Raw genomic sequence first — 24,804 nt, forward strand, 5'->3', positions numbered from 1 at the left:
TCCAGCTCTCTCAAAACGTTCTAGCTTTTCGTTACATGCTAGGAGTCAGTTAATTGGCAACATTTGTCCAGGAAAAGCAGCGTCTATCAGGAAATGTCGCATAAAAGTGCTAACATCAATCATCATGTCGGCATCATTGATCTTGGCGTCGCAAGGTGGCTGCCTTGTGGACCTTGATGGTTATCTTTTTTAGGCAATGCGAAACCTCTGGTAGTTAACGAACTGCACGATCGTAGTCTGTAAAAGTAATGGACAGATCATTATGAATGGATGCCCCGAGGCATGGTGTTTTCAAGATAACTTCATGCGGCATTTCATTTAGCGCTCCACCATAAGCAAAGTAGTTCCACGCTGTTGTAGTAGTAATATCACCGGCATGGGCTCAGTTTGGGGTCGTTTAAAACGGCGATTGCTGGCTATTGACAGCTAGCAATCACAGCCCAGACCACTGCCTGGCAAAATCAACACAGAGAATGTCAAAACTGGCGGCTTGAAGCGTCCACTGCAGCAAGCAGTCGACGCGGCTGGGTCACCGAGGTCACACGGTGAGCCGCGCCTTATCGTCCATCGTACTCACTGCGGTCTGCGCGCCCCGCCCACGTCCACGGAAACGTGCACACATGCCAGCTGTACCCGAACGCACGCCCCTCACGCAAATACGAGCAAAAGCGCGCCAACAGCAGGACCGGAGCACGTCCGCCCAGATTGCCAGCGCGGGCCCCACCGGCGCGCCGCAGCGGCGGAGCGGGACCCGCCGGCCGGCCTGCCGTCGCCGACGCGGACTCACGATCATCGTCGACGCGGAACCCCATGCACTTGAGCAGCACTTTGACGCTGGGCTCATCCTCGGTGAGCGAGCACTCGATGCTCGTCTCGTCAGCGCTGTCGCGGCGCGACCGGCGCACGCGCCAGTCGCCGCTGCGCAGCCGCCGCTGCGAGCGGCTCATCTCGGACCCGCCCTCGCTGGCGTCGCTGCGCCAACTGAGGTTGTCCATGGTGGCGGCGGCGCCGCGCGGCGCGCCCGCTCCGGTCACCGGTTGTCCCGCCGCGCCGCTGCTCGCCGCGGCTCGCGCCCGCCCGCGGAACGCCGCTCAAGAGCAGCGGTCACCGGCACTCCGTTCGCCGCTCACGCACTCGGTCTGGGACCCTGACTCGCCCGGCTCTCCGGGGTCGTTTCGGTCGTGGTCGCACGCTCGCTCGCAGCCCGCTCGCAGCCCGGCCGGCGTCGACTCGCCCCCGCTGCAGGAGCCTCACGACTACCAGCGCACCGCGCCTGCACGTCGTTCACGCCGGCCTCAAGCGCCGGCAGGAGCGGTCAGCGGCAGCTCATTGTTTGTGTAAACATGGCGCCGTCCAACCGCGGCCGATCTTCTGACTGAAGGCCGCGTCGGCCGCCTCCGTCTGTTTTGCAAAGCCGCCAGTGCGCTTTAAAGTTGAGTGGGCCGACGGGCGGGGCTCGTCGATGAGGTGTTGGCGCTGCGTCAGCGCCCATAAGTCTGGTGCCGGGCCCGTGAGCGACCGGGCTCGAGTGCTGGGCCGGCCTCGCGGGAGGACTTGTCGACGGGCGAAGACAGTGTCGCCCGGGAAGTGACTGGGTGCAGGGATCCAGTCGTCTTTCCCGGTTGGGTGCTACTGCCTGCCGTCCCTCCATAAAAAACAACATAGGGTGGTGACCACCCAAGGCGTAGACCTGTGATATTGGTTAGCTTAGCGGAACAGGTACATTCCCTCCTATATCGTGTGCATGTGCATGCCACGCATCAACTCAGAGAAGCCGAAACCGACAATGATGACAATGCGTTCGGAATGTCAGGCGGGAAAATAAAGACCGGAATCCCGACGAATAAATTAAATCGACGATCTGCTCTCTTGTGCCTGGTTCTAGGTGCAACGTTTAAGGAGAACGTTCCACAGTTGCATGGGTTTTTGAACTGAAACAGCCATCTTGAAGATTATTCCGTGCAGTTTACAGCCTTGCCCTTCTTAAGACTTAGACTCCTCTAGTTTCTGAGCTACACGCTAGCAAAAAAACGTGGACTACTTCGGCGACTATTTCAAGGTTGTCCACGCATCCATGACACCATAATAACGTCTTCCCAATCCAACCATTCCATTAGCCATGCGGCGATCAAGGCCAGGAGAAATAAAATTGTCGAGTTGTTTATATCTGGCGTTCGTTGGCACGATTTCCAGTCATAACGACCATCAATTGGCTCTCAATCAATGCTACGGAACGCACGATGACGCAATCAAACAATGACGTCCTGAGCATATTTACTAAACAAGAGAAACTGCGCTGTCTATGAGTGAGCTGAGTGAGTGAACTGCGTGATATCTAATGCTTGCTTCAATATTTTGAAAGGTGGAACTTTTCCTTTAAATAAAGATTTATCAGTCGCAGATTCTCGTGCGTCATCAGCATTATCACGTCAAACGCGGGGTTCTATTCGTTTAGGACCCGCTGAACGGTTACACGTTATTCTTTATTCGATGACATTATTCCTCCATCAGTCGCTTTTCACGCGGCAAAACTTTAATGGATTCAGTCACCACTGTGCGTCCTTTCCCCACCAACTTACCAATTCTGATTGGGAAACCTTAGCGGCAACCGACGACGCCTCACAGGGAAGAAAGTAAGCCAACGCCCGATTCCATTGGCCGCGGAGACCACCGAGGCAAACCATGACTGCGATCTGCAGACGACCAGAATTGAAAAAAACTACACTTAATACATTATTGAGGTGGCTCCAGCCCGGCTGATGCAGCTGGGGCGGAAGACCTCCGGCCGGTATCAGACGGGCTGAGACAGCGAGCCGGCGGGGCACGGACCGGCCGGCCGGCATCAGACGGGCTGAGGTAGCGAGCCGGCGGGGCACGGACCGGCCGGCCGGCATCAGACGGGCTGAGGCAGCAAGCCGGCGGGGCACGGACCTCCGGCCGGCATCAGACGGGCTGAGGCAGCGAGCCGGCGGGGCGCGGACCGGCCGGCCGGCTGGCCTTGTTGCCATTGGCGGGGCCGATCGGCGGCGTTGTAGGTCAGCTGGTGTGGGGGAGGGGAGGAGGACAGGTGGAATACCTCAGGTCGGCGCCGGGGCTCAAGGGGTTGGCCGGGCAGGAAACGGCCTGTGAGGTCCGCTGTCTGATCTAGCGCGGCAAATGGAGCGCATTCAGTGGGCAGCGATGTGCGGTGAAAACGAGTGTAAGCAAAGGTTGCCTTCAATGCCGCGGGTGGTTACCGGCAGGCAAGGCAACATCCAGTGGAGAACACAAAAACTAAGGCGCCAGCTAGCCTCAAACTCTTGAGAAACACATGGCTACTCCATGAACGTGCCATCCCGGGGCCACACTTACGGCCAAATCCGTCTGGCCACAGCTGGTGGTGCCACTCGTCTGGCGTCAGAGTGACCGCGAGTGGGCCGCGCGTTCTGCGAATCCGCTCCGAAAATCATGTCACCTCCTCCATCACTATTTGGAGATGAGATTCTGTTGTGTTTGCTAAGTTGGAGCTTGCGTAATCGCGCGGGCTCGCTTTGGTTAAGGTCTATTTTCGCTAGAACAACAATGCAAAAATAAAATGCCTCGCGAGCTGTTCTCAGAAGCCACTGAAGTCAGACGATGCAAAACAGCTCCATGAGGACCAGCACTATTGTCGGTCCAGAGCCGGTTTCGAGGGTGGGGAACGCCCACCAGCACTGGGATGATGTCATTTCAGAATTCCCTAGTTGAGACTAACACAGGGGGGAGGGCTGTCCACTGTATACAAACAAGGTAGCAGATTTGGTTTCCATCATTAACATATTACCCTATACCCTCATTATAAGGAATGCCGCCATGTTGCTGCCTGCAAGCGCTTCGAGTAATTCACCGTAACTCGCTAATAAGTATATTGTGGAGTACACGTAACGTCATACGACAGAAAATATTCCATAGATGTTATGTCAAACTCGTTATTTTGTGACGTCATTCGCTTGATTTAGGTCTGAATAAGGATTGGCATTGCCAGCATTTTACTTTACGATGGCCTCATATCATACCCACCGCATACCAACGACTCCCGGCAGCATTGACATCCATTCCACCCGTTGGTTCACCAAGATTTGTTTGTTTCCGAACTCTCCGACCCCTCCCTCCCGACCGTCACCTGACATCGGTCAGAACCCCTCCGCGTGGACCTGCGTCCGGCTATATCGCACCCCCTACCCGGCAGCACCGCGCCGTGCCCCGTACTATTGTACCCATCGCTTCAGCACCCCCTATCATCGTGTCCCTCGCTTCAGCACCCTCCTGCCGTTGTGTCTCTCGCCTCAGCACCCTTTGCATCAGGGGCAGCCCACCTGCAGTGGAGCCGCCGGTTGCGGACCTGGCCGCCCGCCGCCCCAGGCGGTAGGCCCGACCAGACCACGTGACCCAGTCCACGTGACCGCTCCGGCCAGGCGCCGGCGGGGTCACGACCTGCCGAGGTTGTGGGCTCCTCGCACCGGCCGCGACCCACCGGCGCCGTTCGCGTGGGGGCGCGACCCCGTCAACACACCGCTACAGTCGAGCCCGCCACCGAGGGCGACGGCAGCACCCACCTTCCTCGACCTCGAGCTGCGCCGAGCAGACGGTGACGCCGCAGTCGTTGGCGGCGCGCGCGCAGTAGAGGCCCGAGTCGGCGGGCGCGCAGTTGAGCAGCTTGAGCGTGTGCCGGTCCTGGTCGGAGCTGATCATCACGCGCTCGGCCATGGCGTCGTCGAGCGGGCGGTTGTCGCGCAGCCACGTGACGACGGCCGGCGGGTCGGCCTGCACGCGGCACTCGAACACGGCCCGCTCGCTGGCTGCGGGCCGGAGCGAGGCGGGTCAGCGGGGCCACACTGGTGAGAGCGGGGCAGGGGAGGCAGCGCTACGCGATGGTCCACTGGAGTCGTCGCCGGAGCGTGGCGTTGTTGGTGTCGGGAGAGCGGGTGAAGTGGGCAGGGGTCACGACGGTCGGGTCGCCGCGGAGGTGCGGCTGGCGAGGTCACCGCGGCTGCTCCGGATGGGGACGGAGCGGGGTTGCTGCTATATACGTTAGGACCACCAGGGTGGAAATAGTGAACAATAGAAGATGTCGATGAGCAAGCCATTTCTAATTGGCACTTGCGTCGGTCCATCGGACCAAGGCCTTGGTTCTGACCCTATGCCTTCTGACCCCGCATCCTCCTCTGTCCTCATCTGGCCCCCATCTCCTCCTCTACCCCGGTCCGCCTGCCCCAACTCTGCCTCCATCCCACCTGATCCGTCGCCCTCCCCGCCCCAGTCCCGTCCCCTCCGCCCCCGCCACCTGCCCCTGCCACCGCCACCGCCCGCCTGACCCTGGCGCATCACCCCCTGACCTCGTCGCACGCCGGGTAAACATGCCCTCTACTGGCCACGTGCGGCTCATTCAGCGCACTGTCAGCGCGGCGCGACGCGTCAGGCCCGTGCGGCATTAGCGGGCGGCGGGCGCGGCGCCGCCCCCGGCCAGGAATAGCCGGCCGGCCGGGGCCAAGCCCCGGCCCTGGAGCGGCGCCGGTGGCGGCCCGGCCAAGGCCAGGGTAGCTGGAGCCGCCAGCTGGGCCTGGCGCTGGGCGGCAGGTGTGCGGCGCTCGGGAGGTGGCGGAGCGGAGACCCACGGCTCCGGGAGAGGCGGAGGGATCTGAGCGGGACGACAGGTGTGCGACGCTCGGGAGGTGGCGGAGCGGGGAAACAGGGGTGCGCGACGCTCGGGAGGTGGCGGAGCGGGGACAGGGTGCGCGACGCTCGGGAGGTGGCGGAGCGGAGACCCACGGCTCCGGGAGAGGCGGAGGGATCTGAGCGGGACGACAGGTGTGCGACGCTCGGGAGGTGGCGGAGCGGGAACAGGGTGCGCGACGCTCGGGAGGTGGCGGAGCGGGGACAGGGTGCGCGACGCTCGGGAGGTGGCGGAGCGGGGACAGGGTGCGCGACGCTCGGGAGGTGGCGGAGCGGGAACAGGGTGCGCGACGCTCGGGAGGTGGCGGAGCGGGGGACAGGGTGCGCGACGCTCGGGAGGTGGCGGAGCGGGGACCGACGGCTCAGGGAGAGGCGGAGGGAGGCCGGGCGGGAAGGGCGGCTGCGACAGGGCCGGGACCGGTCGAGCACAACAGAGGATTTGGACGCCAAGGAGGCAGAGACGAAACGCAAGGGCAGGAGGGGAGGGGAGGGGAGGGGGAGCATGGCACGCCGCTTAATGAAAATAATAGTGGGACGATTACCTATATGGGCGAACGCCAGAGATGCAGATCACGACGGCCCGATCCATAAAGCACAGGCCTGAAGCAATGGCATGGACTAAACCGGCGTAACACGCGGTCAGAATCACTCCCCACTATACATCTGTAATAAGAAGCATGTGTGCCGGTGCTTAACGACCCGAAAGGCTGCTTGGATACAATTCGCGCAGAGACTTCTGCTCGTATTTTACGGTGTTGGTGAGAACCGCAGCGTACTCACATTCGCAGTGGACGCCCTTGATAACTTCGGTAAACTTCGGCTTGTTTTCTGGAAACAGGACACCCGAGGTCAGGACAGCAGCGCGGTTTGTCACACCTTGAACGCAGCAAATCGATGAGACTTCTGTCACGCGCTACTCAAAGATAGATTGTTTCATCGCATGATGTCTCGAGTCAACAGCCGTCCATTCTGGCCTGCGCCGTGTGTACACAGTGATCCATCCACAAGGCATGCGGTGACGCAACCGGCTTCCAGGATTCACTGCATCTACGACAGTGCTTCAGATAGCGCATGATACACTGTTATAAAGCAGAGTGAGATCTCTCGATATCAAATCATGCTGCAATTATTCACGTCATGTTTGTTTAGTTGTCAAGCCATATCATGATCAGATATGAAACCATACGTAAGAGTAAGATCAGGTCACGTTCCACCGAGCCTTACGGGCATCATCACGAGTCGTCCAGCTTCAAAACTTGACTTCGGAACAGGAAGTATATCACATATTTTTTCCAAAACTCTGAACAAAAAAACACAAATTAGTTCCCCATAAGCTTCGGGAAACCAGGTAACCGTAGCCCGACGCCAGCCTTCTGCCGGCAGCACCCGCGACACGACTGATGGTGACCCGGTGGCGGGGCCACACTCACCAGAGTCCTCCGCAGTCTTGGCCGGCTTCCCCGCGGCGTCCGGCTGATCCTGGGCCGCCTTCTCGGCCGTGCGGGCCCTCTTGGACGCGCCGTCGGCGGCCGGCTCGGCGGCGTGCTTCGCCGCCGGCTTCTGCGCCGCGTCCGCCTCCATCGCGCCGCGTTCACCGATACTCGTCCGCGGCTTCTGCTGGCTGACGCGGCGGACGGGAGGCGGCTGCTGCTCGCCGACGCTCGGCTTTCTGTCGGGCTTCTGCTCACCGACACTGGGCTTTCTCTGCTCTGTAACGCTGGGCTTCTTCTCCGGCTTCTTCTCGGAGACGCTGGGCTTTCTCTGCTCGCTGGCGCTGGCCTTCCTCTCGGGCTTCTGCTCGCTGGCGCTGGCCTTCCTCTCGGGCTTCTGCTCGCTCGCGCTGGTCTTCCTCTCGGGCTTGGAATCGGTAACGCTGGTCTTCCTCTCGGGCTTGGGCTCGGTAACGCTGGGTCGCGGACAGCGACCGGTCAGACTGCCTCGGGGCGTCTGGCTGGGGGTCTGACTGGACGCCTGGCTGGGTGCGCTCCTGTCCTCGAGCGGCTCGCTGCGGGCCGGGTCGTCCTCGGTGATGGGCTCGGCCGTCAGCGACGCGCCGTCGCCGGCCGGTGCGGTGACGAACTCGTCCTCGTCCTCGGCCGGCTCAGAGCCAGACGGCACCACGCTCAGCTCCTCCTCCGCCGACTCCGAGGTCTCGGGCAGCGCAGCTGCGGCATCGGAGCAGACCGGCGTGAGGGTGGGGCGAGGCGGCGTTGGGGGCTGAGAGGGGTTGGTTCGAAGCCTGTCGGGCGTCACGCGTTTTAGCGTGCCTTTACGAGGATGACGACATGGATAACGATGACGATGATGATAATGATAGTGATGATGATGATGATGATAAGGATTCTTGATCATGACCACGAACGGTTTGGCTCATTATGTCAACCGTTCAACACAGTATGGACGTTATGGAACTGAACAGCCAGCACTGAAATATTCCACGTACAACTCAGGCCGCAGGCTGACCAAGACCACATCAAACAGCACTTAACTTCCTTCTTCTGAGCAGAGCCGCTGAACAGATCCACATATTAAACGACCTGAACAATATTGAGACCCAGGCCCAAAAATACTCAGCGCCTTCAACATAATCGTAATTCGGCATTTGAGCCTCGCTTAACCAGTGTCTCCTGGTAAACTGAAGGTCATTAACTCAACATGAGATCTGTCAACTCATAATGACGGGAAACCCGAAGCCAAAGGTCTTTCTTACAACAAGACCCGAACACTCATGTCTTGGCTGTCCACCAAACGGTATGCGACGGCCAGGGCCAATCCAGCCCTTTTGATGAGCAATCTCGTTTGTGACAGGAATAGCACCCAGGGGTGCTAGCCGGACGACTGGTCATCTGCCGTCGTGGAGGATCTTTCGTGTCGGTCCGGTTGCCACTGTCCACGTCTCTCGTGGACAGCTGCAACCCGACTGCAGTGCTGTTGCATTTCCGGAATCCCACCGCCACCAAACGGTGGCGTCGGCAAGTAGAAATGCGGACAGTGATTGCACTACTCACACACGCCGCGCTGCCTCAAATACAAGGAGCGCTCCGCCTCGAGCACCTGTCCTTGCCCTAGCGAGCCCTAGCGAGCCAATGCATCCGCCCCAGCCTGTCTCGCCTCGTGCCTCGCTTCGGCCGCCGTGCGCGGCTCGGCAGCCCGCTCCATGACGTACCACTCTCCTCGCGCAGCTGCTGCAGCTGCTCCAGCCAGGCCTGCTTGGCCTCGCTGGTCTTGTCCTCGAGCCGGATGGGGTACGGCGCGGCGTCGCCCGCCTTCAGGTGGAACGCGAAGGCCCGCTCCTCGCCCTCGTCCGCGGCACTGGCGGCGCTCAGCTGCAACAGTGGGGTGACGCGGCGTCAGACGAGGTGTCGTCCCGCTCACGCTCGGCGCGACCCAGCAAGGCCACTGGAGGACACTGAAGAGGACACGATGGCGAACCGGTAGAGGACTACCGACTGGTGATCAGCCAGCAGCACCGCACTGCACCGACTGATCAGGAGTCCGTCCACTTCTTAGTACCTATCAAGGGCAAAACTCAACAGCAGTCCTCCCACATTACCTCCCACATTAGTCACAGGCAAAAAAACAGGTGTGTGTGTGGGGGGGGGGGAGGGACCACATTCATGTGCCTTTCTGAGGAAATACAACCAGTGCAACGCATAGAGCGCATTTCCATAAAACAAAATCGGCTCAGTCCTCCCACTTCTCCAGACGTTCCCCCGCTCCGGTCGCCAGCCACCGGTGACGCGACGCCGGGACATCCGTCACCGCTTCAACCCTGCCTTGGTACACGCATGGAGCACGTGCCGATAGAAGAGGAGAGCTTCGCCGGTCTACGCCCAGGGTGAAACGCAAGCGCCGGGCAGGTGACTTATCGGCGGTGGCAGCGGGTCTCGGGGGCCCGCGTCGTGATCGGCACAGTCCAGACTCACCCGGACAATGTCCTTCAGCTGGAACACCGACTTGGAGTCGTCGACCTTCCTGGGCTTGCTGACGAGCACGCAGGACTTGAAGAGGAAGAGGTAGCGCTGTCTGGCTACGCCGTCACTCTCGGTCACAGTGAACCAGTCCTGGGAATGGAGCACGCCTCAGTGAACCAGTCCTGGGAATGGAGCACGCCTCAGTGAACCAGTCCTGAGAACGGAGCACGCCTCAGTGAACCGGCACTGACAACAAAGCACGCCTCAGTGAACCATTCCTGAGAACGGAGCACGCCTCAGTGAACCGGCACTGACAACAGAGCACGCCTCAGTGAACCAGTCCTGAGAACGGAGCACGCCTCAGTGAACCCGCACTGACAACAGAGCACGCCTCAGTGAACCAGTCCTGACAACAAAGCACGCCTCAGTGAACCAGTTCTGACAACACGACACGCTACAGTCACCCGCGTTCATGACGAAACACGACTTAAAGGACACATGAAGGTAAAGATATAACTCAACTGAGGAAGAAGGGGCAGACTGGACAGCTCGTACTAATGTAACAAATATTCAGTTCATGCAAAAGTCGCATTTGCTAAAGTACATTTTCGCAGCCTTATGCTGGCAGCTGCCGCCAGATCATGATGCTACAGAGATCTCCAAAGGCACACGGCAGTCTTCCGTTAATCAATTACGTCGATATCCAAAATCAATGTAGTTCTCATCAGCGCGAAGCCGACACAAATACTCGCCCGCCAAAATGGCACCTGGAGCGTTCCGCCCCGCCTGAGCGGCGCTCACTGAGCCGCGCGTGGCCGGCAGGGGCCGCTTACCCGCCCAGGTGTTGAGGTATAGGCACACAAGACACCACTCAGCAACGCTCTGGCCAAACGCGGCCTTACGCGTGGACCCAGCATACGTCAGTGGTTAGGAGAATGGCGTTGTGGAATGCGAAAAGTGACACACGCGCCAACATTTCAGGCACTGAGCGCATTTGGCAGGCGAGAAAAGACAGCCCCGCACTTAAGGATGGAGTATTGCAATAGCCAACTGCTTCTCCGTCTGTATCAGCACTTGTAAAATACGACTTGAGCGCGATATGTTTGAAGGCCAGTTCAAGGCTTCAAGAAATTACGCAAGGATGGTGCAGGCAAGTGCATACACTTGTTACTTACAAGTGCACGTAAAATACACTTGTAGCTTTTTATAAAAAGATGCCAACATAACGACACAAGGTACTAGCAATAGTTGACCATTTCCAGCCAAACCTAGTTGCATGGCAGGATGTAACTGATGCACCGTCTTAAAAGAGCTTCGAAGGGCACAGTTATCTTTCGTTGTTTTATTTATGTCGAGGTTATTTTGACGCTCTGTTATTGATTGCACCATACAGGCCAATGTCATCTGGCAGGTTTTCAAAGGCATCATCTGAAGCAACAAACCTTACATGCCATTCCCGCCCAGTCTTCAATATGCGCACAGATTTCTCCAACATTCGCCAATTACTCTGCCAACACCCGACCAGACACTCGTAAAGCAGCAATTCGGGTAAGGTGTGAAGGCCCAGCAGCCAGACACTAACAAAAACGTGACACCTCTTCCAGACGGGCACACAACAGAGGGAGGGATGAGTTATTGCCATGACAAGTTATTGGCGCGAGTTTGCCGTTGTTTTCTTTCTGAGGCTTCCACGTTTCTGCGACCTCCATTTTCCTTTCCGTCACTGTCACAGGACATTTCAAATACCATTTACCAAGCGCTCTGTGTGGTCTGAGATGGGGAGGGGGAGCTGGAGGGGAGGGGAAAAGTCACCGCCAGCCCCGTGCAGCCACCCATGGTGTTGAGCTGCTGATTCGAGCCGCTCTCACCCCTAGCCGTGTCAGGTGGCTGAAGTTCGGTGTCAGAGTCCTGGCATATGCATCAATCCTTGTCAGGCGCTAACAGAACCTCTCCCTCAAGCCCTTCTCCGCGTCCAGTGGCGCGTACCCCCACACCCCGACCGAGCCAGCTATGCACGCCCTCCCACCGCCGGCCACGCCCCTCAGCCCTCCCACCGTGACCGGGTCAGGCCGGAGCTGGCGGCGCCGGCACGCCCTCCCACCGCCGGACACACCCCTCAGCTCTCCCACCGTGACCGGGTCAGGCCGGAGCTGGCGGCGCCGGCACGCCCTCCCACCGCCGGCCACACCCCTCAGCTCTCCCACCGTGACCGGGTCAGGCCGGAGCTGGCGGCGCCGGCACGCCCTCTCACCGCCGGCCACACCCCTCAGCTCTCCCACCGTGACCGGGTCAGGCCGGAGCTGGCGGCGCCGGCACGCCCTACCACCGCCGGCCACGCCCCTCAGCTCTCCCACCGTGACCGGGTCAGGCCGGAGCTGGCGGCGCCGGCACGCCCTCCCACCGCCGGCCACACCCCTCAGCCCTCCCACCGTGACCGGGTCAGGCCGGAGCTGGCGGCGCCGGCACGCCCTCCCGCCGCCGGCCACACCCCTCAGCTCTCCCACCGTGACCGGGTCAGGCCGGAGCTGGCTGCGCCGGCACGCCCTCCCACCGCCGGCCACACCCCTCAGCTCTCCCACCGTGACCGGGTCAGGCCGGAGCTGGCGGCTCCGGGCCAGACGGCCGGCCGGCGGGCGGTCCCCGCCCCGGTCACCACGGCCCAGCTATAAATACGGGGGCGGACGGCGCGCCACCGCCGGCCGCCGGACCCCATGCCAGCGCGGCAGCGCCGCCAGCCAGCCAGCGCCGCCCGGAAAGGTTTGTTTTGATAAGATTCCAGCGGCGCGCGCCGCATGAGCGCGCGCGAAACGGCCGTCAGTCGCGCTAATGGACTGGATGGAGGATCAGGGGTCGCCGGGATCAGAGGACGGGCCGGCAGCGGCAAGGATCAGAGGAATGGCCGGCGGAGGCAGGGATTAGAGGACTGACCGGCGGCGGCCCGGATCAGAGGAATGACCGGTGGCGGCTGGGGTCAGATGAATGACCTGTGGCGGCCGGGATCAGAGGACTGACCGGTGGCAGCAAGGATCAGAGGAATGGCCGGCGGCGGCTGGGATCAGAGGACTGACCGGCGGCGGCCGGGATCAGAGGACTGACAGGTGGCGGCCGGGATCGGAGGAATGACCGGTGGCGGCCGGGATCAGAGGAATGACCTGTGGCGGCCGGGATCAGAGGACTGACCGGTGGCGGCCCGGATCAGAGGACTGACCGGTGGCGGCCGGGATCAGAGGAATGACCTGTGGCGGCCGGGATCAGAGGACTGACCGGTGGCGGCCCGGATCAGAGGAATGACCGGCGGCGGCTGGAATCAGAGGACTGACCGGCAGCAGCAAGGATCAGAGGAATGACCGGCGGCAGCTAGGATCAGAGGACTGACCGGTGGCGGCTGGGATCAGAGAAATGACTGTTGGCGGCTGGGATCAGAGGACTGACCGGCGGCGGCGGCTGGGATCAGAGGACTCACCGGTGGCGGCTGGGATCAGAGGACTGACCGGCGGCGGCGGCTGGGATCAGAGGACTCACCGGTGGCGGCTGGGATCAGAGGACTGACCGGCGGCGGCGGCTGGGATCAGAGGACTCACCGGTGGCGGCTGGGATCAGAGGACTGACCGGCAGCGGCTGGGATCAGAGGACTGACCGGCAGCGGCTGGGATCAGAGGAATGACTGGTGGCGGCTGGGATCAGAGGACTGCCGGGGAGGGGGTCGTCAGCGGGGGAGGACAGCGGGGTGCGAGCGTCAGTGATCACTCGCCGCTGAGGTCACAGGTCACCGCAGCTGGGGAGGAGGGGGCTCGTTAGCGTCATTAATCAAGCGCAGGGGAGCACCCCCGGACGGAACCATCTGTGGCTGCAGCCGCAACAGCGAGAGGCCACGATAAACAGGGGACACCGCAGGCAGCAATAGTCGGAGCTGGTGACAGGCCGGGCCGGACTGGCACCGATTTCGGCCGGCTGAGGTGATAACTCAGCCGTCGGTCAGCCAGGCTCCGGTGTGTGAGCAGCCTCATTACGGCGGCGGAGCGGCGGGCAGTGGACGTAAGAAGAGAGGCGAGGGGAAACCGCGGCCGTATGGAGCAGAGACGGCGCCGACATGCGACCAGGAGAGGGGTCATTCAGCTGACAGAAATAATCCAAATTAAAAGTTAGAAGACGACACCTGGTCGGACCAACTTGATTATGCAGATTTCAAACAGCAAAACATTCCGATTGGTATCAACGAAAGGTGGTGAGCCTTGGACTGCTTTAACTGAAGCGATCTCGTTTTTGTTGGTTAAAAACGGTGTCTGCTTAAAAGTTTGTGTGCATTTGCTGACGAAGGCCGAAACATTGCGCCTGGTGAACAGTTCCCCCAACATCTTCCTGAATACTCTGGGCTCCACGGAATTTGCAAAGAAAACGCAGAAAGCTGAGACGGCATCGAGTTGAATAAATCAGGTTCGGTATGTAGCCTCATGTGCAACGAACATTCTCTCCCTGTGCCCTTCAGACCACCCAGATCTCGCCAGTCATTCCTGATCGTATGACATGATTACATCTCAGAGCATTCTTGTGTCTCGCTTCAGGTAACAGTCACGTCTCTAACGCACCCACATCTCACACACCACCGGTGCAGTCACCCCGGAATCCCAAGGCCAGAGTCTGGTGAGGTGGGCGCCGAGGGCCCATCGCCGCCAAACACACGGCGACCAGCCGCGGCGTGTTGCCTCACGTGCAAGAGCAGCCGTCCCAGGCGGTGGATGTTGCCGCGGAAGCCGGCGATACTGTTGATGTACTTGAGGTCGTGGGCTCGCTGGGGGACGCTGGTGATGAACTCCAAGGCCCTCTGCAGGTCGCTGCAGTCCTCCTTCAGGCCAGCCGACAGGTGCACCAGGTCCTGCGCAGGTCAGAGGTCAGGTCAGGTCGAACATAACGCAGCATGTTCCTGAACGCAAGGAACGTATGGATAAAAGATTCATGCTGAAAGGGCCATTGCCACGTCACGTGACACCAATCCACCGTGCATGGTTTGGGTTCGTTTTTATGTCGGTGGCGGAGAATGGTGCTGCCTTTCCTTCTCCTGTCCAATGTGCTGAAGATACGCTCCGCCATACGTGGTGTGATTGCGCGGGGTGTACGCCCTCGCCCTCGCCCTCGCTGTCTCCCGAGCTCTGCATCTGACTGGGTGCCGGGGGGCGTCCCGTGACCGCGGGTCTCCCGATTCGCCGGGGGTCAAGGGTCGGCCGCTGAGGCGGCTGCAGGGACCTGACGTCCACAGTCGGTTTTTGGACGTGTCCGGGCAAATACACGGTACGTTCTCTTACACCATAGTGAAGTGCCGTGCCTGTTCTAAGCAAGAACATCTCGCCATTCGACGGGTTTCATGGATAACTTTTGACGCCGTGCACGGATTATCCGCAGGACCCTTCACAAACCGCAACCTGATGCGGACAATTTGCACAGCAGGACAGCCAGCGTGCGCCATCGCCGGCACCAGCTGGTGCTGCCGTCAGGCACGGCCAGCTGACGAGATCACTCATCGGTCCTGCATGCAAGCGCGTCTGCCGTCGCCATGACAACAGGCGCCGACGCACGCCCGCCGTCGTGATGGCAACAGGCGCCGACGCGCGTCTCGGGACTCAGTGGCGCGGAGAGGTGGTAGCTGGCTCTTCACAGACGCCTGGCACCCGGTTAGGCCAGAGAAGTGTTGGCATTACGGCGGTGCGTCGGGGCGTTGCAAGACAAATTAAAGACGCCCCAGGTGGCCTGGCCCAGCGCCAGCTGGGTCGACCACTTGGGCTACTTAGCTGGCAGGGTCAAGGTCCCTGCGACAAGCTTGTACTTAGTGGACACGGGACGACACCAAATAAGTCGAGCAGTCTTCTGGAGGTATTTTGCTGAATACGAACAGGCGTGAAACAGCATATTTTGGGGTAAATTCCATGACGTCATTCATAACCAATGTGCCAAAAATTCATTTACTCCTCCAATATAAAAACGCGATCGTCCAAGAGGAGAAGCCGAAGCACAGTAAATGATCGACCGCGGCTAAGGAACAGTGGTAACTCCGTCTGTAGTACACGCCAAAATCAGCACACCGCCCAGGGGGACTGGCATACCATGACAAGCATGCCGAGGGCGCCAGATGACCTTTATGCCATCTTATTCAATCATTTGTCACAAAAGGACTATAGTCAACATTATCCGGAACATTTCCCGAAGCATTACGCAGGTTTGGTCACGACTATCGCTTTGTATCACTTATTTTACGCCGATTGTAGCGGTGCTAGTCAAAGTCCCGCGCCAGACGTGCTCGAAGCACAGCTGGACATGTTTGCATGAGCGCAGAAACTATGGGCTCGAAGAAGGAACCGCCCCGATACTCGTGAAAATGTGGTATTTAATCCGCACAGGTGCATGTGGAAAAATGGATCAATCTTCATCCCCCCCCCCCACGCCAAACGATGCTCCACCGTTCCCTCGTGCGCGTCTGTTGGTCCGGTCCCCAGCTCTCCGCCATCGCCAGCGACACCTCCACGCGCCTGGCTTGCCTGGCCGACCACTCAGCCCCCGGCGACGGCGAGGCTGGCACAGTCAGCACGGAGCCGGGCGCCTGTTGGACGCCTGAGAGCCGCTCGTGCTATTTCCGACGACGCCCCGTGCTCCGAATACTGTGCCGCACGGCACGTGTGTACGGCGGGTCGGGCCCGGCCGGCCTGGTCTGCCCAGCAGCAGTGCACTGCGGCGCAGCATCCAGTGTCCCATCACTCGCCATCGGACGGCCGGTGGTTGAAATCGGTTTACGGCTGGCGAAGGCTCGGACTTTTTCTGATCGTTTACCTTTCATCGAGCCGCAGCGTCGCGAGTTTCGTCTGATCACCAACTACTTTCGTTGAAAAACAAATCATCCTTTTTGTGGGGCGACAGGTTAACACATCGCCAATCGATCCACGTCATTCGCCTGAATAACCAACTGCTAAAAACGCGTCACAGACATCCAAATCCAGATCCAGAGGCCATCAGAATGAAACCAAAGCAAGCAACGATCGTTAAATCAGTAAAGGCGCTCCAACCAGACAAAACCGGGCCACCCGTGTCGGCCCTCGACTTGCCTTGAGCAGCAGCTGATAGTCGTTGATCCGCTGGATCGGCAGTCGCAGGTGGTCGCTCAGGCTCTTGTCGTCGTGCAGCTGGTGCGCGTGCTCCTGCAACAGGCACGCGTGAGGTCACGCGCACCTGACACGCGGTCTGATCGGACTGCCCTCAGGCCGCGGAAATCGGCCGGCATAAATCCGTTTTGGTTGCCGGTAGGTGACCGTAAAGGTAGCTTTCTTTCCTGATGTGGACAGTACCTAAGGGGATGAGTTTTCCTTGCTGGTGCACAAGCAGGTGGGATCTGCTTACAACAAAGTTCATCATGTTGTCCGCTTTGGCCTCCTTAATTACAATCACATACGTGGAGTCTGCCAGTTTATGGGGATGGACGGCAAACCGCCCAGGTTTGGCCGAAAACAAAACAATTTTTCACTTTTGGGGAGGGCTTTTGGAGACTTTTCACAATATTTCTGCCATTGAGGAGCCGGCACGCATGCTCGGAGAATCAAGATGATGCTATGGAGACCCAAAGATCAAGTCATGACCACATCCACGATCGGAAGTTTCGCTTGTGCCCTTTCCGGCACCACGGAGATCCCTACAGAACCGCGAGCGCTCCTTCCGCGTGCCGAATCCGCAGAGGCTCCGACAGAGACGGCCTGGTCACTTCAACTGCGCTGATAGTCCAGCTGAACGGCACCGCACGCCGCGACTAACCACCGCCGCTGGTGGGCGAGCGCGGCTCAGCCATGGCCGGAGGAGCGCCGCCATGCCCGGGCACAGGACGGGGCCTCGGAGCCGACCGGCCCCCAGCACGGCGCGAGCGCGGTCCCCGCGCCCTGCCCCGTCCGCCGGCCTGGAGGCGTGCCTCACGGCCAGCCTGCGCGACACTCATCGCACACTCCCGCACTCGCGGACACTCGGCAGCAGCGGCGGCCGTCCCGCCCCTCTGGCCGCGCCGGCGAACTCACACGGCTGGGTGGGGGCGGCCGTGACCCGGTGGGCGGCGGCGGCGGCCTGCAGGGCGACACTGGCGGCGGCGGCGGCGGCGGCGGTGTCACCCGGCCGTCCGGCCGCTGGCAGCCCGGTCCCCGCGGCGCGCCAAGACCGCCACCGCCGCCGTCGGACGCGGCCGTCCGCCCGGCGCGGCGAGCACGTGACGGCCCGACTCGGACGGCGTCAGCTGGCCGGCGCTGGCCGGCCGGGGAGGCACGCGGCGACCATCTCACCGGCGCGGGGTGAGATGGTCACGAGGTACCGACGAAAAGACGGGTACCAGGGATCGGCGAGATCTTCGGCCCGCGGAGGTACTGCGATCTTGTGCACCGGGAGCGCGGAGACCTCAGGTACCGCCGATGCATGGGGTCATGGGAGCCACTGTGTCTACGGCTCCCGAGGACCGCCAAGACCCCGTTTGCCCAGGACTATGGCTACGGCGGGTGGACCACCGAGATCGTGGGTCTACAGGATCGCAGGGGCCTCGTCCCACTGGCCGCGGGTTCCCGCCGACTGCTGAGGCGGAAGGTCATGGGCACCACGGTCACATCCATGTCGCCAGCAGTCGGGATCGTCGGCTTCTCCAGCACGGCGTCCAGCAGTTCCGGTCACACCTCCGCCGCAGGGGAGCTGCACCACATCGCCGGCGGCGGAGGAGGCTCCGCCCCGGCTCCACCCCGGCTCCGGCCCCACGCCGCAGCCACCGTCGCCAGCCTCGGCCCGTCCGGCTGCGGCGGCAGGCGTCCGGCCGTCCAGCCCGCATCAGGCGTCAGCGAAGGGAGCGCCCTCGGTCCAATGACGCCAGAGCCGCGAGCGGAGCGCCGTGGTCAAGCCGTCAGAAGGCTCGCGCACGACTGCGCACCGTGCCCGGCCGGGCCCGACTGCGTCCCTCTCAGCGGGCGAGCTCCCCCGCCAGGAGATGGCACGGAGGCACATGTGGCGCTGCCGGGCGGGTGGCGCCCATGTGCCCCTCCCCGTCGTCCCGACACCGGCGGCGGTGCCTGCGGCGGGTCCGCAGAGAAGATCGACAGCGAACGCCGGCGGTGCACTGAACCCCAGACGTCACGACGGTGACGTCAGTCATGGTCCCGGGCGTGACGTCACGCGAGACCGGAGGACTGAACGGCGGGACCGGGTCCGCGAAACGGTGACGGAGACGGGACCAACAAAAAACGGAAACGGCCACTCATGGCTGCCGGGGCGCAACGCCACCGGAGACCAAGGGACTGGACGGCGATACGCCATCAGCGTGACGTCATTCGTCGCACCGAGCCGTGACGTCATACAGGAGTAGGTAGGGTTTAATACCAACACACTGTTCTGCGGCGAGGACAGCCGCGGTCCCAGACTGCGGCACCGCGCACGGGACGCGCTAATTCACAGGATGTCACCAGAACAAATGAAACTAATAGATTGAGGCCGAGCATTTCGAAACATCTACTGCTGCCTCGTGTCGTAAAACTAGTTTCCTACGCTGTTGCCGGATGGCACCAAACGAGTCTGAAAGGTCGCGAGTTTTTTGGAAACATGCCAAATGCACCTCGTCGACAGCCTCGTCCTGGAGACGTTAACTCATGGCCGCAAAGGGGCCTGAAGAGGTACGGGTCTGGCTGGCAACACTCCAAACGTTCAGATTAATGCATCCCGTAATATAACTTCTCCTATCCGTTGTGCTAAATATATCACCCACTCCCAGTCCCACAATAAAGCCATTCGCCGCGTCCGCGGCCTCTTCTCGGCGGTAGGACCAAATTACCGCTGCCGTCGGCCGTCCCATTCGCCGGTGAAATGCACTCATCACCAACCCGCTTATGGCCACTCTATCAGATTAACTAACCGAGCCGGCGGTCCACAGGTCCGGCACCGTTCGATGCAGGGCGAGCCCCGGTCAAACCAGCCGTGTTGGCACGCTGGATGATTCAGAGAACGGCTATCCTTACACTCGATGCTTCCTGTCGCACAGCTCATCTCCAAGACAGCAGTTACGCTGCTACGCTGTCAGGCAGCAGTTACTTCAGTTATGCTGTTAGGCAGCAACCTATCTAGTTTCGCCGTACTCCGTCGCGCAACTCATCTCCAAGACAGCAGTTACGCTATTACGCTGTTGGGCAACAACTTATCCAGTTACGCCGTTACGCTGTAAGGCAGCAACTTATCCAGTTACGCTGTTACGCTGTAAGGCAGCAATTGCCCCAGTTACGCTATTACGCCGTTGGGCAACAACTTATCCAGTTACGCCGTTACGCTGTAAGGCAGCAACTTATCCAGTTACGCTGTTACGCTGTCAGGCAGCAATTGCTCCAGATACGCTATTACGCTTTTGGGCAACAACTTATCCAGTTACGCCGTGCGAGCTTGAGCGATCGCGGAGCACGCTGGCATTGTCTGAGAAGGCGTGCCCCTGACTGCGATGAGATTCAGCGGGAATTCAGCTGATTTCGTCCGAGCAATGCTCGTCATTGTCTCATCATTCGCTCACACTCGGGCACAGCTAACAAAATCAGAACATCATTATCGTCGTCAATGTCTGAAGTTGCCAGTCATTACTCACTAAGATCAACCTACGATTTTTGACTCAAGTATGCGCTAGGTGGAGACCTGAAGTTTCCCTATCCCACGCGTTGATCCTTGGCACTCAACAAGGCAGCTTATCTCATGGAACTGAAGTAAAACAGATTACGGAAAGCGAAGTCAACACTGTACGCATTCTGGCAAGCAACGCAAGCTGCACAGAATTGCTCTCAAATTCCGTACAGGACACTACATGGGAGGCATCCTGCGGCGGCTAAAAACAGCTGGAGGAGCGACTCAAGACACACCCACTTCCCTCGTGGACACCCCCGCCTCGTCAGCTGCCAGTGACATGGCATTCGCGCCCCTCCCCTGCTGGCACGGCTATTCTCGTACGCCGTGGACTTCTAGACCCCCCCCCCCCCCCTGTCAGCACGGCCCGCCCGCCCTGTTCCCGCCACCCGAGCGCCATCTGCACGACCCTGGTACTGCCACCTACCTGAAAGTGGGCGGACAACTGCTGGTCCGACTCCAGCAGCGTCTGAGCCGCCGGCTCGTCCCGACAATAGATGGCGTGCTTGTCGAACTCCGGGGCCTGGCGACAAGCGGCGCGCGTAGCTTAGGACACGCTACAGCGGCTGCTGACGCAAGCGTGGACACATACATCAGTGATTGTTCTGTCTTAAAATCACACCAATGCCACTCTGGAGCTGAACTATTGCGGAGAGCCATGAGCCTAGCCAAGGCACCCAGTAAAACACGGCCTCCGCCCACTTACTCAGTATAGCAGTATGCCGCATAGGAATGCATTCAGAATCAAGATGGAAGCCGACCAGTATGAATCTGCTTTATCTACAGCCAATGTCGTAAGCAAAAGCTCCTCGCAATAGCTCGGTTGTTCCCACCAGCCTCTCACGTCGAGCCCGTGCACGAAAGGTTTCCCCATCATACGAAAACGGTTGCATAGGGACATTTTCTTACCAGACGAAGGAAAGTCTTCCCGATGAAGAGGGGCTTGTCCGAGTAATACTTGATCCCGTCCAAAAGTTCCCTGAAAAGCAACATCAGATTATTCAACCAGATTAGCAACATCACACACACACACACACACATATATATATATATATATATATATATATATATATATATATATATATATGATGATGAATAAAAGCAACATCAGATCATCATTAAGCGGTCCGGACGTGAACATCACTTTCTTCCTCTTCCGCTCAACGTCCGCTATGCGACTTTTGCTCGCGTTATACCCAAAACATAATGGCATGCAAACGTGTGGTAAGAGTTGTAATACTTGCCAGCCGTTTACGGTTTGTATGTTTGTGGCATTTAGCAATTTAGCAGTTGTAGGGTTTTAACGGTTTAACTGAGGCATCTACGCGTTTTAACCCAGACAGAATGTTGCGCCCACTACAGGGAATCCTATTTCTTGACGGCCCTCCACCCTTCCACCAGTGTATCCAGAGGTCTCGGACAGGCCTGACGACAGCTGCGCCGCCGGATCCTTCACCCGGTCAAACCTGAACCGCGCTCGAGCGACTCCCACCCCATCCCCATCACACGCACATTAGGCCATTGATTCCCGAGGCCGAGCCCGCACTGCGTGAGCCGCGGGCGATAGTGGCCACCTCCCAAAACACCAGGTTCGGCGACAGCCTACGCGGAGTCCGAGAACGGACTCGGGTAGCGTGCCAAGACAGACCTCTGATGGAACTGGCAGAGCTCGCGGAAGTTGCCGAAGAGGGCCTCCTTGTGCGCCCGCAGCTCGCGCGGCAGCCCGGCTGAGTCCAGGTGCTGGTAGTAGTTCTGCAGGATGTACTGCGTGTCCTTCACAAACTCCTCCTCCGTCTCCAACAGCTCCCGCACCACCGCGCTGGAACGACGCAGCACGTGGGGGTTAGGTGCCTTGCGATGTTATCCACCGACACGCGTCGGCTATCTTGCTCAGTAAAATATTCGTGGGCAGTAGATGTGTTACATGTCTTACTGGAGTACATACGCAAGCTGGGATGAAATCGCTGAATGGAATCAATCAGAAGCTCTTTCGCGTTACCTCCCCTCCCCTCCATGAGCCACATGACTCGTTTTACTCATGCACACGAATAATCACATGCTATGGCCACTTCCATCTTCTCACGAGCGCCCTCTAGCCAGCCCCATCTAACGTACACCCTATGCTCAGTCCCCGCCCCTGCCCACTCACGCCCGCTGGTCGGCCAGCTCGCCGCCGCCGCTGGCCGGCCTGCTGGCCTTGCGGCGCGGCCGGGGCGTTTCCGGCGCGCCACCCTCCTCGCGGCGCAGCAGGCTGGCCGGCACCAGACCCTCAGCCGCCGGCGAGTCGCCGCGCGGTCGCACGCGCACCAGCCACCTGCCGGCGCAGCGGCGAAGCTGTGTCGGCACCGGGCGCGCCACACCAGCGCGGCGCGCTTCACATATCTGCTCCAGCGCCACCAGCATCGACGCCGTGTAAACACAAGACCGTGGTTATCTTCGAGTGCCTCCGGGTCGCTGATAGGGCCCGTACGATCAAGACTAATCGCTGTCCAAACACCGACCTAAGCACCCCGACCGTTGCGCACACAGAGCCGATGTGCACACACGCTCGCATGTACACACGAGTTCGTATATTTATGTAGTATGTATTGTTAGTAGTATGCTACTGAGGACGCTTTCAGCGTGACGGTCCGGCGGGAACCATTTTTGGTTTACGTTCTGCGCATGCGGTTTGGCATGCCAAAGGCTGGCTTGTGAAAACTTATTTGGCCGATGCATCACACCCAACGCACCAATGTGGAAGAGCTGCAGAGGAGGGGATGGGACAACTTTTAATTAATCATAACAATGTACGATGCGTATTGTGCGGTCCTTTCGAGGTAGCGACACCGCTTACCCTACTTTTCTCACCGATCTTCGTCACCGCGTGCCTGGTGATACAGAGATAGTCGGAAACGTACGGACGTAGCAAATGAATGACGCTTTCTGTAGCTGCGAACACGTCGAAGCACCCTGCAGGGTTCGGCTCCGGGTTTTGTGTTCAGGCTTATTATTCATATGGTCGAAAACGGTGGAAGCGGAAACACCCGTCCAATCCAATGAAGTGAAAGTCATATCCAATATCCATATCTATGTCGTCTTATCCCATCCAATGAAAGAGACATAGAAGTGAGAATATTTCCATGGCTGAGAAAACCCTGTCCCGTGCAACAACGCCTGCCTGTGGCAAGTCCAGAGCACGTAACCTGCTCTGCTCATCGGCCGGTAAATGTGCCACCCCGGCTGACCTCTTGCCCCGCCCTCTTCAGATCACCCCGACCTGGACTCCTCCGTGTGACTCTTGGCCGCTCGCTCCACCAGAGGAGCCCTAATCTGGACTTTTGTTACGCTTTGACCGGAACTATTCCGGTTGACCTTGACCTGGACTCCTCCAGGTGACCTGACATGGACTCTTCTTCCGGGCGACCTCTGACAGGGACACCTTCGGTTGACCTTCCATGAAGCCCGATTGAACCATCACCTCTGGTTGACCTCTGCATGGGCTCTGGTTGACCTGACATGGAGTTATCCTGACCTCTGACCTGGACTCCTGCGGTTGACCTCTGACCTGGACTCCTCGGCCGAGCGGCGCCGAGGGCTGGCATGTCGGCGCGGTGGCCGCACGGAGAGCCGGTGTCGGGCCGCGCTGTTGTCGAGCAGCTGCTCGGCTTCGAGGTCGAGGTCGTCGTCCAAACGCTGCCGCCTACGGGCCGACGCATGCGCACTAGTTAGTACGAGAAGCTGTACTACGCTAGCGTCTCGAGATGTTAACCAATTGGCCTATGATCAGGGGCGTAGTTTTGCAAAATGAGTGTGTTGAGACTACGTCGCTGCCTATGATGATGTGCTTGCAACAGCTAAAGCATGGATTGCTCACATCCTTTGCACGGTAAGTCGTATGTCTAACACGGCAGCAGAACTAATCAAAACAGGAATTTTCACGAGCCGGCGAAACTCGGAACACCAGACTGTGGGTGGGTTACGCAAGCAATGAGAAGACCAAGATGAAAGCATTGTTTTCCTGGGATATTTTTCTTCCAACTTGGCGACTGCCTTTCAACAGTTTCACAAAGCGCCCACATCAGTTTGCTGGCTTTGCACATCTAACAACGCCATCGTGAACTTATAAAAGGGCAACACAAACCACAAACCGTTGCGTACTTAGCAATTCAGCTACATCGTGCTTATTTAGCACGATTATCGCGTGCTTATTGCGTGCCTAGCAATAGCTATTTAGCTATATAAGTGATGAAATTAACAAGAGCTGAACCTCAGCATAGTTTTCCTTACCATTTGTAATGTCATACAAGCATACTTAAGCAAAATGTCGACAAACCCACGCATAGAGGACGAAACTCACCTTCACAGAGCTCATAGAAAAGCCACGCCACAGCACAGGCACTGCTTGTCTAACCGCGCGGGCTATGACAAACAGGCTCGCTCGTCCGAAAGTCGCCCTTTTGTTTGGACTGCAACTAAAACTTAACAGCTCCGCTATCTGCAGATACGAGCTTAAACGCTTCAGCCACAGTTTAGCAGCTGTTCTGTTGCGATTGATTATGGAATAAGG

The 24,804-nt window shown here is 59.2% G+C and overlaps 1 protein-coding gene across 3 annotated transcripts in view; it reads right to left on the minus strand.

The window, feature by feature from the left end:
- LOC119105771 (obscurin) overlaps positions 1–22,415 on the minus strand; it is a 100,436-nt gene extending 78,021 nt beyond the window's left edge. Inside the window, exons 1-11 of one of the 3 annotated variants that reach the window (XM_037229275.1) lie at positions 22,405–22,415; positions 21,904–22,074; positions 21,165–21,234; positions 20,683–20,778; positions 16,694–16,786; positions 14,314–14,478; positions 9,618–9,755; positions 8,858–9,017; positions 7,122–7,856; positions 6,472–6,519; positions 4,575–4,817 (exon numbers count right to left, since the gene is read on the minus strand). In XM_037229275.1, the coding sequence (XP_037085170.1) occupies positions 4,575–4,817; positions 6,472–6,519; positions 7,122–7,272 (442 nt within the window). In that variant the 5' untranslated portion in view covers positions 7,273–7,856; positions 8,858–9,017; positions 9,618–9,755; ... (4 more) ...; positions 21,904–22,074; positions 22,405–22,415. Of the gene's footprint in view, positions 1–787; positions 1,250–4,574; positions 4,818–6,471; positions 6,520–7,121; positions 7,857–8,857; positions 9,018–9,617; positions 9,756–14,313; positions 14,479–16,693; positions 16,787–17,647; positions 17,673–20,682; positions 20,779–21,164; positions 21,235–21,903; positions 22,075–22,404 lie in introns of those variants that run through there. The other 2 variants (XM_037229276.1, XM_037229277.1) reach the window with 2 other exon arrangements.
- Positions 22,416–24,804: the final 2,389 nt, after the last annotated feature.

This window comes from Pollicipes pollicipes, unplaced genomic scaffold, assembly GCF_011947565.3.
Source record: "Pollicipes pollicipes isolate AB1234 unplaced genomic scaffold, Ppol_2.1 Scaffold_6138;HRSCAF=7277_pilon_pilon_pilon, whole genome shotgun sequence".
NCBI classification, from domain to species: domain Eukaryota; kingdom Metazoa; phylum Arthropoda; class Thecostraca; order Pollicipedomorpha; family Pollicipedidae; genus Pollicipes; species Pollicipes pollicipes.